The 17,219-nt window shown below is 44.5% G+C and overlaps 1 protein-coding gene and 1 pseudogene across 1 annotated transcript in view; both read left to right on the forward strand.

The window, feature by feature from the left end:
• The window catches only part of nlgn2a (neuroligin 2a), a 161,265-nt gene that overhangs the window by 138,717 nt on the left and 5,329 nt on the right, over nucleotides 1–17,219 (forward strand). Inside the window, exons 5-8 of the mRNA XM_062384143.1 lie at nucleotides 10,738–10,923; nucleotides 13,797–14,062; nucleotides 15,547–15,700; nucleotides 16,633–16,999. Of these exons, the coding sequence (XP_062240127.1) occupies nucleotides 10,738–10,923; nucleotides 13,797–14,062; nucleotides 15,547–15,700; nucleotides 16,633–16,999 (973 nt within the window). The remainder of the gene's footprint in view (nucleotides 1–10,737; nucleotides 10,924–13,796; nucleotides 14,063–15,546; nucleotides 15,701–16,632; nucleotides 17,000–17,219) is intronic.
• Nucleotides 14,319–14,619, forward strand: LOC133950249 (histone H4-like; annotated as a pseudogene).

Raw genomic sequence — 17,219 nt, forward strand, 5'->3', positions numbered from 1 at the left:
CACCACCTCAGTTTGAACAGTCCATCTCATCACAGATCGGACGAGAGGAGTGACGAGATGAAGAAGTCATTAAGAGATGAAGAATGAGGAGGGTAGTTAGCAGAGTTTTAATGTCAGCGGCTCAGGGACAGTCTCTGATTGACCACCAAGGCGTGCACAATGCCGGGTCACATACACTCCAGCCAAGAACTCCATTAACTTGAACAGAGAGAGAGAGAGAGAGAGAGAGTGGTGGAAAATTGCAGGAAGGGATACACACTGACTCTCAAGGTACACCACACACCTGACAGGTGCTTTCTCTTTGTGCCTGTTCACCCTGCTGGGTTCTCTCCACTTTCTATTGTGGTCCACTGGCAGTGAGGACATGAAGACATTTCTATTATGCCTGAATTGATTTCTTTTTCGTTTTCTTTTTCTGATGGGTTGGGTTTGTTGCTACAACTGACTCGTTCTGATTGGGAGCTGGGTTGTTAGCGTATCACATGTGTGGTTTTCGAGGTGCAGGGGTACGCAATTAATCAGAGCCCATGAGGGCTTGAACCACTAACCAGGTGATGAAAACACAGCAATGATACATGACAATGGGCCAAATAAAAAAACTACAAGGTTTTTACTTACATCGTTAGCACGGGATCTTAAAAACTTCTGAATTTTAGTTTTATGATAAATCCAATCGAAAAAATTATGAAGCTAGAACAAAAGCCTGATGTGTAGGTTGTGTGCTGGCTGCACTCGGTGCCATACAAACGTGACGAGGGGTTACGGTATCTAGGCCAACCCAGCATGGGCTGTGTTTGAAGTGTGGCAGCACTTTTGCCAGCAAGTAGTGGTGGAGCAGCAGAGGACTAGTTACTGACACAACCTGCTGCAGTGGAAGGGCGAAAACATGCAGGGAAGATGACATACATTCACAGATATACATGCCACATATATGCAGCTAAGCAAACGGATAAAAAGACTCACAAACAAACACATTCACACTTCCCTGCAGACCCACAGTGAGGGGTTGTTGTTGTTTTGCTCTGTGAATCCGAACCACCACACAGCTGCTGCCGCGGCTGCTGCTTCCACTGCTATGAATATAAATCTCTGAAATCTTTGTTGACCCTCTGCCAACCACATGTGAACATTAAGCCTGTGTAAGTGATCTGAGGAGCTTCAGTGTGAGCGAATGACACACTAGAGTCACTTAAGTTTGGAAACCATTCTGGCCCCGTTTTACTTTGAATACCCCGATGCTGTGTTTTAGTCTGGACAGAATGTTTGACACGTTTCGACCGATCACAACCGCTTGCTCATTGGGCCGTTTTGGTCACATCGCAGCTGATTGGCCGAGCTCATATGACACGGTTCCCATATAAGGAAGAAAACAACTGTGATTAGCCTAGGCTACCAGTGTAGAACGCAATATGGATAATCTGCATAAACTGTGCAGTTTACTTCTGCAATGACAACGATACAACTGCTTACATGTGTAGGAGACAGGCAATCTGCAACAATTCCCTTACCTCTTTTTACACCTGCATGTGCATGCCAAGGTTGCAAGTATGGACGCAGTATAGAGTACCTTTAAGAACAATTAACATATTTGTATGATGTAACCTGAGACTTGGTTTTAAATTGAATTACAGGAAGTGTGGGATCCTGTGGTACTAGTAACATAAAGCTTAATGGCGAGGTAACGGCAAAAGAATGAAGAATCCTTGGCTTCTGGACACGTTATTTTATTTTTAATTGAGGTGGTGCAATTTCCCAATGTGATCCTGCTAAACCTCGAGGCCTAGAAGTCACAACAGAGTCTTTGATCAAGATTACAATAATAAAGTAATTATATCATGAGAATAAAGTTGAAATATTATGAGAAAATAGTCGTCATTTTTACAAGAATAGAATTGTAATATTTCCAGAAATCAAATCAGAATTGGGTCATAATATCAGGCTATGTGTTGTTGATCAGAAGATCAGCCTGTCACCAACATTAGAATAAGGAATGTGTAGCATCTCGTTAAGCTATAATTTAGTATAATTTCCCCAAGTAACGAAATACTTCACCTTTGCCTCATCAGCACCACATTTTCTAACTCGATATTGCCTTAACAGTCCATCATAAAAAGTCATTCTAATGCAAAAAGTTCCACACATTTTGAACATGAGAGCTGGCGTCCATGCACGGCTGCTTGAATAATGGCCCTGATCACAGGGGTGTAAGTCTTCACATAGGACGCCGAACACGGCAATGAAGAAAAAACAATTACAGTAGCTTTGTACAAGTGCCCTACACACATGTTACGCCATACATCGTGTCCGAGCTGGCCCGTGGCACCCCTATTTCACCCGCCATTACCCTCTGACTGGATAGAAGACCCCCGGGACTGTACCACTCGAGGGAGCCAAATGAAGGATAAACAGGAGTGTAGGGCAGGAAGTAGTATGAGGGAGAAATGTGGAAACACAGGGGGCCTTTCAACACCGAGCGCACACGCACTTACATGAAAAGGCTCGTGAAGGGAGTGTGTGATCGGACTAGTGAGCTATTGCTCCTTGGGGCTGTGAAAGTGTTCACACGGTAACACAACCTGATCGATAGACACACACCACTGCTCTGTAGAGGCTCTAGTTAAAGTAGGAGAGTGAAATAGAAACCGGTGCCTCTTCTTCTCGTCCCGATGGACACGCACACACCTGACAATCGATCATCTCACTTCCTCTCGCCGTGTTTGTCCCTTTGTGGCTCATTCTGTCTCTGTCAGCCGCTCTCCCTCACCAGCATGTGTGTGTGAGTGCGTGTGTGTGTGTGTCTGTGTGTGCGTGTGTGCTCGTCCCTTTGACACTCTTGGACCGGCCTGGGACAAAACCAACAGCAATCACACTCCTCTGTTCTTAAGATTGCATATAAACATGCGTGTGCGGGCTGAGGCATTGAGAAAGACTCACGTGTAGTCTGCTGGGAGCTGGCCTGGTTTCGCTCTCACAAGCATCCTCTCACACACACACACACTTCCCACACTTCCTCTCTTGCTGTTGTGGTATCTCTGTGTTGTTGTACAACCCAAACATAGGGCATACAGAATGACAATACAAAGAGACAACATCAAAACATACTGATGCAGGCACACACACACACACACACACAGTATTGGCTCTGCAACTTCATTAAAGGCTGAGTGACAAGGCTTGAAAGACTCTTCCAGTGGCAGTGCACCCACCACCCTCAAAATGCACACACACACACACACACACACACAGGAGAGGACCAGGGTGGCTAGCAGCCAAAGCCCCAGATTAAATCCTGAAAGATGGAGGGATCGTACAATGGGAGACCAGGGAGATGAGAGCATAAACGGAGGCGCAGCCATGAAAAGGTAAACTGGTGAAAGAAAGAGAATGAATTGTACAGTAACCCATGATTTGGCGGCACCATGTGGTTCCATGGTCACAGTGATTGTGCAGAAAAAGGCTGTAGCAGCTCACCATGCCAAAAATGAAAACTGTCCAGTGAACATTGCTTCTTCTTCAAGATTGTGCCTTTAGACAGAGAAGACACTTTGTTTCTCTATCACTGATAAACTGCTGTTTAGTTAACTGTTTCAGAAAGAGTCCGACATCTCACTCATTCACTACCCTTACTCACTATATAGGGAACTCCTCGCCAAAAGGCAAAAGTATTTCCCGACACCACTCTGCGCAGTTTCTCTCTCCGGTAATTACATCATTGTTGCAGGATTAGGACTCACAACAACAATGGCCGGTGTTAAATCGCGTGTTTTAAATTTTAATTTCATGCTTTAGTATTGAAATAAAGAGCATTTAGGTAAATAGCAGATTGAATGACCAATGAAGATATAAACTTGTTTCCTGCAGATTGTTTATTTTTTTGATTAGAATAAGAAGGAGTACAATTGCCAGCTGTCTTGTCATGCATCAAGTGCAATGCATGATGGTATATATTGTTGGTTAGCGGCGGTTAGTTGTACCCTACTTTTCACGATGCATTTTGTGGAAACAATGAGACCATAATATAGTGTCATGGGAATTTCTCAATAGTCAAGCACAAGTTATTACAATGTCTTTCTGGAAGTTTATTCTACATCTGCAGATGGGCATCAATGTACAAGACCATGGGATAGATTTCATACAATGAGCAATGACATACAAGAAAGACACTTTATACATCAAAAGCACTTTATACATCTCCAAGCCTCTCCTAGAGAGGAAACAAATGTTATCCATCAACCTCTTTGATGTGAAGTAATAGGTGACCAATATCCTGTCACCTACTCTTTCCCGGACCCCTGGAATGTAATATCTATTCTCAAGATCCCTTTCCCAATGTTTACAACCACAAATCCCCCGTGCTGTTAAGTGACCCTGTCAGTGAGGAAGTCATATAACATCAGTTTGAGTGCAACCCGGACTTCTCAGGGAAATATTTGTTATCTTTCTAAACATCAAAGAAGTTCCTCATATCAATCATTGCCCTAATATTAAAATTTCTATCACAATAGCGTATCAACATTTCACTTAACATTCGGACAGCATGATAAAAATGGCAAATTTACTAGAGAGTGAGGGATGAGAGATTTCCGATGAGCTGTCGATGAGAAGATGTGAAAGAGGGCGGGGGGACAAAAGGAGAAAGACGGGTATTTAAAGATGAGATTGAAAGAGATAAGGGCTTCCAGGTATATGTCTTCATTCAGCTAATTGTCCAAATCTCAAAATGTCACAGTTTTTCCGCTCAGGGAAATGGATCGCGTCACACGGATATACACACACAGACACACTGGGAGAGATGGGTTCTGCTCGGCGTACGAGGGCATTCAAATCTGAATCATTTCACAGATAATTTGCTTGTCACGGCGCTGCAATTGTAAGAACAACTTTGGAGGGAGAAAGAGCTCAAAGAGGAGGAGGGAGGGGAGCGGAGCAAATCACCCGCGGCCGATCGCTGGGTCTGAGCCAGAGCTGGGTTTGTCTCTTTTTTAAGGTCAATTAAGAAAAGAGGGATGTTTCCCATTTCCCCGTTTTGTCCAACTTCTCCGTCCCTCTCCCCCTGAGAGTCGTCTGCTGTGACCCTCTGGAAAATAAAATGTTTAGTTGTGCAGTTTGGCTTCGGTGTTCTAAACAGGAAGATACGCTGCCCTAATGGTAATAAGAAGTGCAGTAGCTGGTCCGGGCTGTTTGCCTGGTCTGTGGGCGATGTTTCTTTCTGAAACTGTAAAAGTAATTGAGCCATGGCAAGTCGCCTGAAGCTGCGCCACCACTGCTGCACACAGAGCTGCTCACCTTGTTTACTCAGAGTTCAGTGAGGCTCGACACCGAACTGGAGAATCAGATGTCGTGATCGACGACGTGACTTACAGAGCACAGGTCGCCTGTTTGTTTAAAGTTCATAAATATTGAACATATCTCGTGTTCAAATTCAACACTTTACTTTCCTGGGCCCTCAACAACACACAATTCCACTTCAAGGGACACTGGAAGGAGCTGCAGCTTCCCCTTGTGGCAAGAGGCTGTCACTGCAGGCAAAAATATTTTACACCCAAAATAACATTAGAGAACATAGAGTTCAATAATATTTGTTTACATTTTTGAACATTCTGTGTATTTTCTGTTGTGATGCACAAGTGTAGAATGTGACTGCAGTAGACAAGGGTGGTTGGATGTCTCAAAAAGAATCTGTGATTATTTGGGTTTATCTTATTCTCCCTTCATTTAACCAGGAAGGTCCCGTTAAAATACAAACTGATATGATCCGAATTAATGAACTGTGGTTGACGGTTCAACACACAGACGATTGGGTCTGTGCGGTTGATCCAACAGGCAGAACAAAGGAGGCAGAGGCTAAGGTGTGTGTCGTATTGGAAACGTGTGTGTCCCATTCATTATTCAGATGCTTTGAGCCGCTCACATCTGTTCAATTCTCTGGACGATGCACACTCTCCTCTGATAGACAATAATCACTGTGTTGCCAGGAGCACGCTCACACACAGAGCTCTGGCACCCATGTGGTTCTCCAACAATGAATCCACTTGGGGTGTGGTGCGTCAAGCCCAATTCCTGCTGGTGGGTAGAAGTTATGCCGTAGCCTATGCGTAGACATGAACCTTACGCAGAGCCCTACACCGAACCCGGACTGCACCTTCCTAGAAATGTAGCTCCGCATTGCTGGCAGACTCTGCTTCATGTTTTGAAATGAGTTGAAGGAACGAACACGGACGGCGTCTTAACTTTTCTTCCTTTCAGTTCTTCAAGAAAAAGTCATTGCTCTTCGACATCTAAAGGCTCCAACTCCAACTCGCCATTGTTTTTCATGCCAAGGTCCTCCAAACTGGTGGAGAGATGGAGCAGGGACCCCCTGCTCCATCTCTCCCTGGACTTAGTGCCATGTATAAACATAGCTACCCTGTTATTGTGCATTCAATGCTAAGCTATTCAAATATTACATGGCTTCATTTATTCATGTTTTTAATTTAAACATGTGCAAGGTACAGGGTGGCCATGCCACTGTCATTTATAAACATACATTTTGCATTAAACACTGAGCTATTAAAGTAATTCACAGATTCATGTTTTTATTTTAAACATGCATGTAGAAGAGAAATTGACTCCTCAAGCCATCTGTGGATGGCACACATACTCCCACATTAGTGAGATGTCGGACTCTGATGGGTAGCACACAACTTATCTAATCTTGGACGGATGGAGGTTGTCAGGCGGAGGGTCAAATCAGCCTCACAATATGTTGGATGCATGTTAATGTGTATTGAAAGACATTTAAATTTGTGGGAAAAAAATTGGTTTGAAAGTAAATAAAACATTTAAAAAATTGTCTAATCAACCAAAGATTTTGCGCCCCACCTGCAGTACTTCCGGGACCCCCTAGGGGTCGCGCACCCCCTGTTGAAGACCTCTGTTCTAAAGTAAACAGAGAAGCCAGAGAAATTGTAATAAGCACAACCTCCACTAGCATTTCTGTGGTGTATTTGCAGCTTGACTCACGTGCACCTACATGCGTACCTACGGCGTAGCTTTGTGGCAGAAGCATTAATTGGGCTTTAGAACACAAATCCTAATCAAAGCCCAACGTACACACACGGCTGCACTCGCACACAACGAACCTGTACATGCACATCGGCCCTATGTAATCTCGAGGCTCTCTGATGACACATGAAAGGCTCATTGCTGCTTCGTTGTGAGTGTGGGAAAGGTGCCCAAAAGTGTGTGCTCGCTCGAAATAGACAGAATAGAAAATGGGCACGTATTGGGGGTCTGTGTAGGCACCAGCGTGATGTATGATAGTACCTGGCCTCTTGTGTACGTCCTGTTTACATGTGCAAGTGTGCATTTGCGTTATCTCCCATCTTGGCGTGTCGTGCGCCTGTTTCTGCGTGTGTATGGAAAAGAGAGGGAGATGGAGAGAAAAGGAGGCAGTCTTCTCTGTAGTGTCGGCCTTTGATCTGTGTGTGTGCGTGTGCGTGTGCGTGCTTGTGTGTGTGCACACCAACCCCTGGTGTCTTGGAGGCAGATGAAACACTGTGCCTCTATCCGGGACTCACAGAACACCCACTATCCTTCTCTCCTTCTCCTTCGCTCTCCCTCTCTCTCTCCGCCTCTCTCTCCCCCCTCGCCCCTTCCAACCACCTCTCCTCACCACGGCCATTTTAAAGGCAATTCATGCAGCGCCGCGCTTTCATCTCGCTTTGCCGCATTTTAACCGGCTCCCCTGTTTTTCTCAAGCCTTTTATCAGATTACAGAGGAACGGGTGAAGTGGCCTGCTGCTGTACACTGACTCACAGTCGGACGGCCGCAGCGTGAAGGCGCAGGAAAGACAAGAGAACGTCAGGATCCTGCATGGCTGCTGGGTCTGTGGAGCCCTGTTCAGTCGCTTCAGTAGTTTAATGTCCCACCAGCACAGCACCTTTTCCTGCAGGGACCTGCTAAAAAGCAAAACGATAATAACTTTATTCATTTTCAACACAAAGTGCAAGGTGCTGCACAACAAGAAGACAAAGGTTCAAATACAGAAGAAAGTATGTTTTAGGATATTTTATATTTTTACTAGTGCTCAGTGCTCCCTAGGAAGTGACAGCAGACCCTCACCCAAAGATCCAAAGCTGTGCATAGGTTCACAGGGAATAAAAAAAAATGTGGATATATAGCCTGGGTTCAGACCGTGAAGATCCTTAAAAGTCATCAATACAAAATTGAAAATAAATCCTAAAACAAACAGGGATCCAATGTAAAGTGTGATGTGATCTTATCTCTAGTTAAAAGCCGAGCTGCTGAATTGGGTACAGACTTCCGGGTTTTCTGATTTCCACCAGAGAAAAGTATTTTGCAGTAATCGAGGTGTGATTCTGATTTGAAATATGACAAAAACTGTTTTTCATAATCTCTGGACTTTACATTAACCACTGCTCTTATATTTAAAGCAAGAAACAACGCTGACATGGAAGTATTGCTTTTCTTTGCATTAATTATCTAATTTCCTGGCCCTATTAGCATAATGATATATCATGGTGATTGCATTGGGGCTATTAGGCAGCTTATTTGCCTCTGTCTTGTCTTTAACTTAATTGATGCACTCACACATGCAGCCTTATTTGTGTGTAATTGTCCCGTCCAGGAAATGCACGGTGGCCTCACAACATGTGCTTCGATCCCCTTCGTTTGTATGGATCATTTGCGATGATGACCATCAGTGGCCTTTGGCTGCAGGATGAAGAGTAATTGTTCCCTAATGCTGTGGACTCTATGCGATTTAAGCCCTTAAGCATAAATTCTGCATATTACTGCTGAAAGGTATCACAATTCTTTTTGAACAAATGAAACTAAATCATTTGAAATGTCAGCGGCCCAAATCAACATATTCCTTTACATTCTATGGACCACTTTCAGATAAGATAAGATGAACTCTATTCAACCCAAATTCACTTGTTACTACAGCAGATAATCAGAATGACTTATACAGGTGACAGTATGAAAATAGAATAAAAAAATATTAAAACAAGATAAAATACGTAGAATTTGTACATATCAATTCACTACACATGGAAATATTACTTGTAGAGAAGTGTACTTTGCTAAAGTGCAGTGGCACAGGATGATTGCACCAGGATATATTCTGTATTTGTGCATTATATATAAGGAAATAGTCATAAGTATATATGCATTTGTTTAAAGTATATAAATCGTTGTCAGGGCAACAGTGACAGTCTTTGCATATTCATGTCATTTTTTTCACTCATCAGTCGTTGTTTATTTTATTGTTCTGTATTATAGTTGTAGACATAGTATTCAGTGATGGGGGGAGGGCGATTTTGCCACAAGGTGGCGTCTTATCCAAAGATTGGCTCTTACTACAAAGTGTTGGCATTATGTCTGGTGAAGTGTGGCCAGTCTCATTATACTGTATTCTGTATTTGTGTAATGGTTTTGTGTTGTCCATACAATGTTGCTCTGTCACTAAAAATTAATGTCCAATTTTTTTATTTGGCCAATGATGTAGAAGAGCATTTACAGATTTGTCTACAAATAAATACGAATCTCGCTGCATTTACATATTACACAGATTGTTTACATGTGCACAAATCGGATAACGCACACACTGAATACAGAATACACATCTGAGGATTATTTGTACACAGTTGCAAATCCTATTTTACCCACAAGGATTGAAATACAGTTACACAACTCTCTACACACACTCTCAAATAATATTGCTACAATATTGGCCACATACATTGTACGCTACACATTTCCATATCTTGACACCTTGACAAAGGTGAATTTCCATCCACTATTGCTGCTTGACTTTATCTTTGGTCCCACTGGAAATAATCGGCTCCTTCTTAAGGTTCCCATGGTAGTCAACATACTGGATATTTGTGTTACAGCAGATGCTGGGAGCTCACTGTACTCACGTGTGTAACCTCGACTGTAGCGGTTTAATTGATGACCTTACCAGTGTACCTGCCTTTAATAAAGCTCTAATTAGGAGTCCCATTAGGATCCAAGAGCCTTCCAGTTAATGGGCACTTAAAGAGAAAAAGATTTAGGGTCTTTGGTGGAACAATCGAAGACACTCATGAGAGGCAGATATCGGCTAAACTACAGTGTCCCCGCTCGTGGTTATGAAGGAACACGTCTCTGATGGGTTTGAATCACAGGGGAACAAGCTCGACACACACACAACACTAGTCGATAGAATCAGCTCATTGTTGGCTGTAGTCTTTATCTGGGATTTGTTAACAGTAAGAAAAATTGCAGGATATGTAAAGAGGGCATTAGTTCCAGGCATCATGTGTCATCACTTGTAATCCAGTCACGGGTGTGATTCAGATTAGGGTCACCTATGTGCATGCCGCTGTAACTGGGAGTGCTTTTCTTTCTTTCACATTCCCGGCTCAACGGCATTAGACAGCGCACATTTCTGCAAAGCCCCTTTCCCACTGGTGAAGAAAACCACTAACACCAGCTAGTATCCGGCTTTTGTCTGCAATGAGAATGGATTCATCCAGCACACACACAGTCGAACACAAATACAGAAAGTTACCAGAACAAGTACGGAACGTTTGACAGACAGGTACCAAAGCTTCAGATGATAATTGTGATTGAAATGGGAAATGGGCACTGTTACCTCCCAGTAAGAAGATTTTTGCACCCACCTCCAGTTATTACCCCATAACACTAATGTCTTCTTGTCTCTCTCTCTCTTGTCTCTTTATACCCAGGCTTCCTCAGCACCGGTGACCAGTCTGCAAAGGGAAACTACGGCCTGCTGGACCAGATCCAGGCGCTGCGCTGGCTCAATGAGAACATCGGCCACTTCGGCGGCGACCCGGAGAGGATAACCATCTTCGGCTCCGGAGCGGGGGCGTCCTGCGTCAACCTCCTCATCCTCTCGCACCACTCCGAGGGTAATTGGAGACCCTCTGTTATTTGCTTGTCCTGGTACAGCATCCATTTATGTTCATCCGTCTCCTCAACCATGCATTTTTGTCCTTTCTGTATCTTTACATTATGACGATATGTTAACACAAAAACTCCAAACATCGTTTTTCATACCAAAGCAAACAAGCGTTTTGGCTCTATATCAGTTCTAATCCCTGTCTATACTAACATGCCTGGAAATGTGTAACTCCTGACCACCCGCGTACACTTGATCATCTCCTACAGCACTACAGTATTTCCAGACGTCTCCATTTAAGCGGCTCTTAAAAGCGTTGATGCTTTTTCAACCTTAAAGGTAGTAATGGGGATGTAGCCTCAATGTTTTCTAATCTCTACCTACAGAGCATTATTTGTTAATTATATTTGCCGGAAACTGATGGCGATGCTTGACTTATTCAACGTCCATCATGTATTTGCTGATTACTTTTGCCCTTCTCCTTTGGCCGTGTTGAGATCCATGGTCAGATGGAAACTCAGCTAGCAGCATCCAGTTTAGAATTCATTAGGTCCTGACACTTGTATGCTCAAGGTAAAACACTGCTCATCCGTTGAGCTGTGGCGTGGCCAATGAGTTTGTCCGGATTTCCTCCAGTTTGATGTCTATGGAGGATAAATGACACTAGAGCTCCCACATTACCGCACATTACCTGACCTGACAAGCACTCCTGGCCCTGGTAACGGTCCACTGCTCTGCAGCAGAGAGGTTTTATCCCCCATCTATCTGACCTAATGCTCTCCATTATCAACAACACACCCCGAGGGGCTAAGTGTTAACATTGCACCACCCAAAGGAGAAGAGGCCTGTGGTCCAGTCGACTTTGATCTGAATTGAGATCAGTGAGGCTGACGACCCGCAGCCAAATGGCCGCGCACTCGCCGCCTTTGATCACGCTGTTCTCAAAGCCGTCCTCCTCCGATCGGATCTTCTCTGTTCTCCGCGACGCTCGACGACTCCCACTCACCATCTCTCTCCTCTTTTCATCTTCCATCTCACACACGCACAAACCACAACGGACAGCAACAGGGAAGAAATGGTGGGTGAAAAGAAAGAGAGATTAGAGGGAGTATGTTCACAGAACCGCACATCTATTTCGATCACCGCTCGCTCTGTGAGTGTGTGTGTCTGGAGCACCAAGCAGACGTCTGACACGTCTCTAATTTTGACCCGTTCTGTCCGCATAGATGTGCCATGAAAACAAATATGTGTCGTCAAAGCTTGAGTCCACTGCCATCTCACAGTGTCAATATAATACAACCTCTATAATTTGACTGATCCCCTTTAAATCCCCCCTAGGACCCCTCTGGTTATATAGTTAATATGAGATTGACCATAAATTGCTTTGGACTTAAACGTGCAAAGAGCAAATACAAATACAAAACTGAAAATGTTTACAAAAGGACTGCATCGTTGGGGAGCAAAATTGTAAGCTCTGCAAACCAGGCTCTGTTGCCAATATTAGCACATCTGGACTTTGGAAAATGAGCTCACTCTGTCATTTTACCTCCAGAGCAACTCATTTGTACATTTGCATTCTCGCAAACAGCCCCTGCGAAGTATTTCAGGGGAAAAAAGGAACCGTAACAGAAACCTTGTATTAACCCCCTTGTCTTCTGTCACTGACACCCACCCCCCCTCTGCTGCCGGTCCTCTCAAATGCCTCTGCTTTGTCATCACCCCATCATCATCGTCTTCGTCCTCATCTAACGGTGTAACATCAGCCCACTAGACGTCGCCTGTCTGTCATGCAACCCCCCCCACCCCCCCCCCACCCCACCCCTCTCCCCCATCAGGTAAGGAGCCTGTCGTCTGCACCCGCAAGGGACACCGATCATGTCAACAACACAGCATCACAAATCACAGGCCCGGCAGCAGACATGTGCAGGATGGATAGCAGGAGGGAAATGGCAGACGGGATGGAGTGAGGGACTGTAAAATGATACTGATACGATGCAGGGTGGGGGATACTTCGGTGTCTGGGGTATCTAATGTTCAGGGAAACACAAGGAGAGGAGGGAGGAAGGGAAAGGTTGAGGTTTGCTGAGGTAACGCTGGGGAAAGAGAAAAAAAACTCTCTGGCCTGGTTTATCCGAACGGAGAAGTAGCCAAGTAGAGGAAGGTATTGAGCAGGGAAGGCAAGAGGCACTTGGACAAAGAAACTTATTTTGAATGATATAATACCCAGCTCCCCCTTCTCTGTGTCTGTCTCAGTGCAGATATGTAGGTAAAGCTGTTTCCGAGCTACTTCTTACTGTGATTGATTTTCCCAGGGAGAGGGGGGCTCTGCTTAATAATTAACTGACCAATCTTGAGCCCAGGAGAGGGTAGAGAAAGAAAAAAGGAGCACATGCAGAAATGAGCCAGGCAGCCGGCCCCTTGGCGGCCCGCTTGATTGGTTCAAACAGCTCAGGACACACAGAACTAAGGAGACAGAGAAAAGGAGACACCAAGAGAAGCAGACAAACAGCTGAGCGAGCACTGAGGAAAGAAAGAGGAAAAGCAGTCTTTCAAAATCGCAGCTACAAGCTTACTCCCTGCCTCCATTTGACTGAGTTACAGCACCACAGCAGGCTCTTATCTATGATGTTTTCTGTAGTGCCATTCCTGATCTGCCAGTTTTGCTCCAGTGACAGTGATGAAATGATTATAAATAGACAAAGAGACGCGATGCACATCAAATCATCTCGCTGCATCCTTTCTCACAGACATTCAGTCAAACAGCTTTACATGTCGTTACATCCTACCTGCAAAAAGGCAAAGAAATTGATATCGCAAAAAAAAACTTCCTAAATTATTGCGACATTAGAATAATTGAGCTTCTTTTCCATCTGTCCTTTGAAGGTCTGTTTCACAGGGCCATAGCCCAGAGTGGAACGGCCATCTCCAGCTGGTCTGTCAACTACCAGCCCCTCAAGTACACCAAGATCCTAGCCCGGAAGGTGGGCTGCACCTACACGGAGACGGCCGACCTGGTCGACTGCCTGAGACGCAAGAACGTCAGGGAGCTGGTGGACCAGGACATCCAGCCAGCCCGCTACCACATTGCCTTTGGCCCTGTGGTGGATGGCGACGTGGTGCCTGACGATCCTGAGATCCTCATGCAGCAGGTGAGGGAACATGACAATATTACTGCAGGGTTATGTTTTTTTTTTATTCCTCTCTGTATTCAAGACGCAGTCTTTCAGTTGGAGAGCAGGCCCTTATTGATTTTTGCGTTCAGATTTTGTATCGCTCAAAACCCTGAGCTCGCATTCCAATACACCCAATTTGAGTTTAGATTTCCTGTGCGGCCGCTTCAGCTCTTTTCCTCAAGCTTACTCTGCATCTTAGCCTGAGTGAAACATCTGCCCTGGGAATTCTCCTATGTACGTACTCCTTTTATTGTACGTTTTCCTGTGGTAACCTTTTAAATTTGTCGAAGAAATTCAATAAAGTCAGATTTCTAAAAAAGGAAGGGAGGGTAAAGGACTCCGTAAAGGAGGCACCAAGCGTCACCTTGGAGTTCTTCGTGATAACATCCAGGGAATCACACCGCCTTGCTTGAGTTGAGCGGGTTCCTGGAGAACGTGATCTGTGAGGCTGTCACCTACACCGAGCCCGCCAAGGGGAGGTGGTGTATGCTCTGAAGAGACAGGGCTTCACTCTGTATGGCTTCGATGGTTAAACTCATTTACCAGCAGCTCAACAACACAACAACCCAATTGTTGGAAATTGGGAATTTTTGACGGCTTTTTTCACGTGACTCAAAGAGAAGAGCTGAAGCAGGAGGAATTCCAAGAAAAAGCAGGATAAATCAGAGGCAAGGTATTGAAATAAATAAGTTCTGCTCTCGAGCTGAAAGACCACACTCTTAAATAAAGAGAAGAGAAACTCCCATACAGAGTGTGAGCATGAGTTATGACATTTACCAGCTGGTGTGATCCCCTGCAAAAACACAGTGAAAAACAACTATGGTCATGTACAAAGGCCGGTGATGCACAACCCTTTTTGCTTGGGATCCTTCAATACAAGTATACCGTCACCAGAGGGTGCAAGTGCACCATGCTGGGAGCAGTTCTATCAGAGAGTGAATAACTTGAAGATGTCTGGATCGGTAGAAGTTTTTTTCAAATAATGGAAAAAAAGATAAGAAATAGTCTAACCTATTTTGTAAATGAGAATTTCATTGTATCTTTTTTTCCTTATTTCCCACATCATCTTCTGACCTCCAGGTTTGCAATCCTCAATGTCAGGGACTTATGATACTTTATAACATTGTGTTTTCAAGGGACCAAACTCAGTGCTCCCCAAGACAGTTGAGGATCTGAGAGAAATAATTTGACTGGCCAAAAACCTGAAGAAAGTTGTTTAGAGCTTCTCTTTGAGGTACTTATCCTCGTGTGATGATGGAGGCTAGCATTCAAAAATAAACCCACGTCTTATTCATGCAAAGAGATGATACGATGCAGGTTTACATTTCCCGGCATGAATCTCAACGAAAGCTCAGCATCATCTGTTGCTGTTGGGAAGTTAGAATTTTGATTATCTAAAAAAAAGCTGATATCACCTGGAAAAGCAATTTCAGCACTTTTCCCCCTTATCGCACCACCAGGGGGAGTTCCTCAACTACGACATCCTCATAGGAGTGAACCAAGGTGAGGGGCTGAAATTCGTGGATGACAGCGAGGACAATGATGGCATCTCAGCCGCAGCGTTCGACTACACCATCTCGAACTTCGTCGATAACCTCTACGGATACCCTGAAGGTCTGGAACGCCAACTGTTTTTGTTTATTTTTCATGATTAGCTATAAAGGTGAACTGTATGGTAACTCACAAATTTTACTTTAATAAATATGTTTGCTAAGTCCTGGGGTGGAGGAATTAATCAAACATTTTATTTGAGTGAAAGTGAAAATAAATAGCCAAATATATAGAATGTACTCTAGTAAAAGTAGTAAAGGTAGGTAAGTACTTCTTTTAAATTTACTTAAAAGTATGTGCAGAGTGTAAGCTATTCCCTAAACAAAGCAGTGGTCTACTGCATCAGAACGGCTGAGTCTCGTTGAAGGAGGCGGGGTCTACTGTTACCTGCTCACTCTGATTGGTGGATCAGCTTGATCAGTCGATCCATTCCCCTTTAGTTTAAGAAAAGATAAATGTCAACATGTAATGCGATGCACTGTAAAAATGACATGCGCTAGAAAGTAGAGATATTGGCAGTGGAGTAAAAGTGAGAGCTACCCAAAAATAAATCCACTCAAGCAAAGAACATATAAATATAGTTTATATTAATATATGCTCACAACAAATAGACATCTACAGCAGCTCCCCTTGGATTTGAAGGTCTTGAAAAGATTGTTCGTGCCAAGAACACGACGAGAAACAAACGTGCAGAACCAATGCAGACAAGCATACTGAAGACGCCGCATGTCATTGAGATTATCTGTCCCCGTGGTGGGTCTGCGCTGTGGCCTCTCAGGCTCTGTGGGAATTACTGCTGTCTCTCATCATCCCCCAGGCAGCCAGTTCCCAATCACAGTGCTGTTGTTCCTCACAGATCAACCTGCAGACCCCTCACAGCGAGGCCACAGTCAAAATACAGGCACATTTGGATAACGCAGTCACGCTCCATCTCAAGTGCCCCGTCACTTTTTAAACATGGTGTCTCTTTTCCTCTCCCGCATCTTATCCTCCAGGCAAAGACATCCTGAGGGAGACCATCAAGTTCATGTACACCGACTGGGCGGACAGGGACAACGGCGACATGCGGAGGAAGACCCTCCTCGCTCTGTTTACAGACCACCAGTGGGTGGCGCCGGCAGTGGCCACCGCCAAGCTCCACGCTGAGTTTCAGTCCCCGGTTTACTTTTACACCTTCTACCACCACTGCCAGACGGAGACGCGACCCGAGTGGGCCGACGCCGCCCACGGAGACGAGATACCCTATGTGTTCGGTGTGCCCATGATCGGCGCCACGGATCTGTTCCCATGCAACTTCTCGAAGAATGACGTCATGCTGAGTGCCGTGGTCATGACTTACTGGACCAACTTTGCCAAGACTGGGTAGGCCTTGCCGAACTATTTATATCCAAATGGTATCTTTTAAATTTCTTAAATTGTGTGTTAATAAAGATCCACGCTGTAGCTGTTTTCAGACATGAACTCCGGGAGAACTCCGCATTCAGGCAAAGGGGAGGTGCAGTAGGCGTAGGATGCAAAGTAGAAATTCCCCTTCATAGATCATGTGTTTTTGTTTACAACACATCAACATAGTTTCAGCTTT

Source organism: Platichthys flesus, chromosome 24 (genome assembly GCF_949316205.1).
Source record: "Platichthys flesus chromosome 24, fPlaFle2.1, whole genome shotgun sequence".
NCBI classification, from domain to species: Eukaryota; Metazoa; Chordata; class Actinopteri; order Pleuronectiformes; family Pleuronectidae; genus Platichthys; species Platichthys flesus.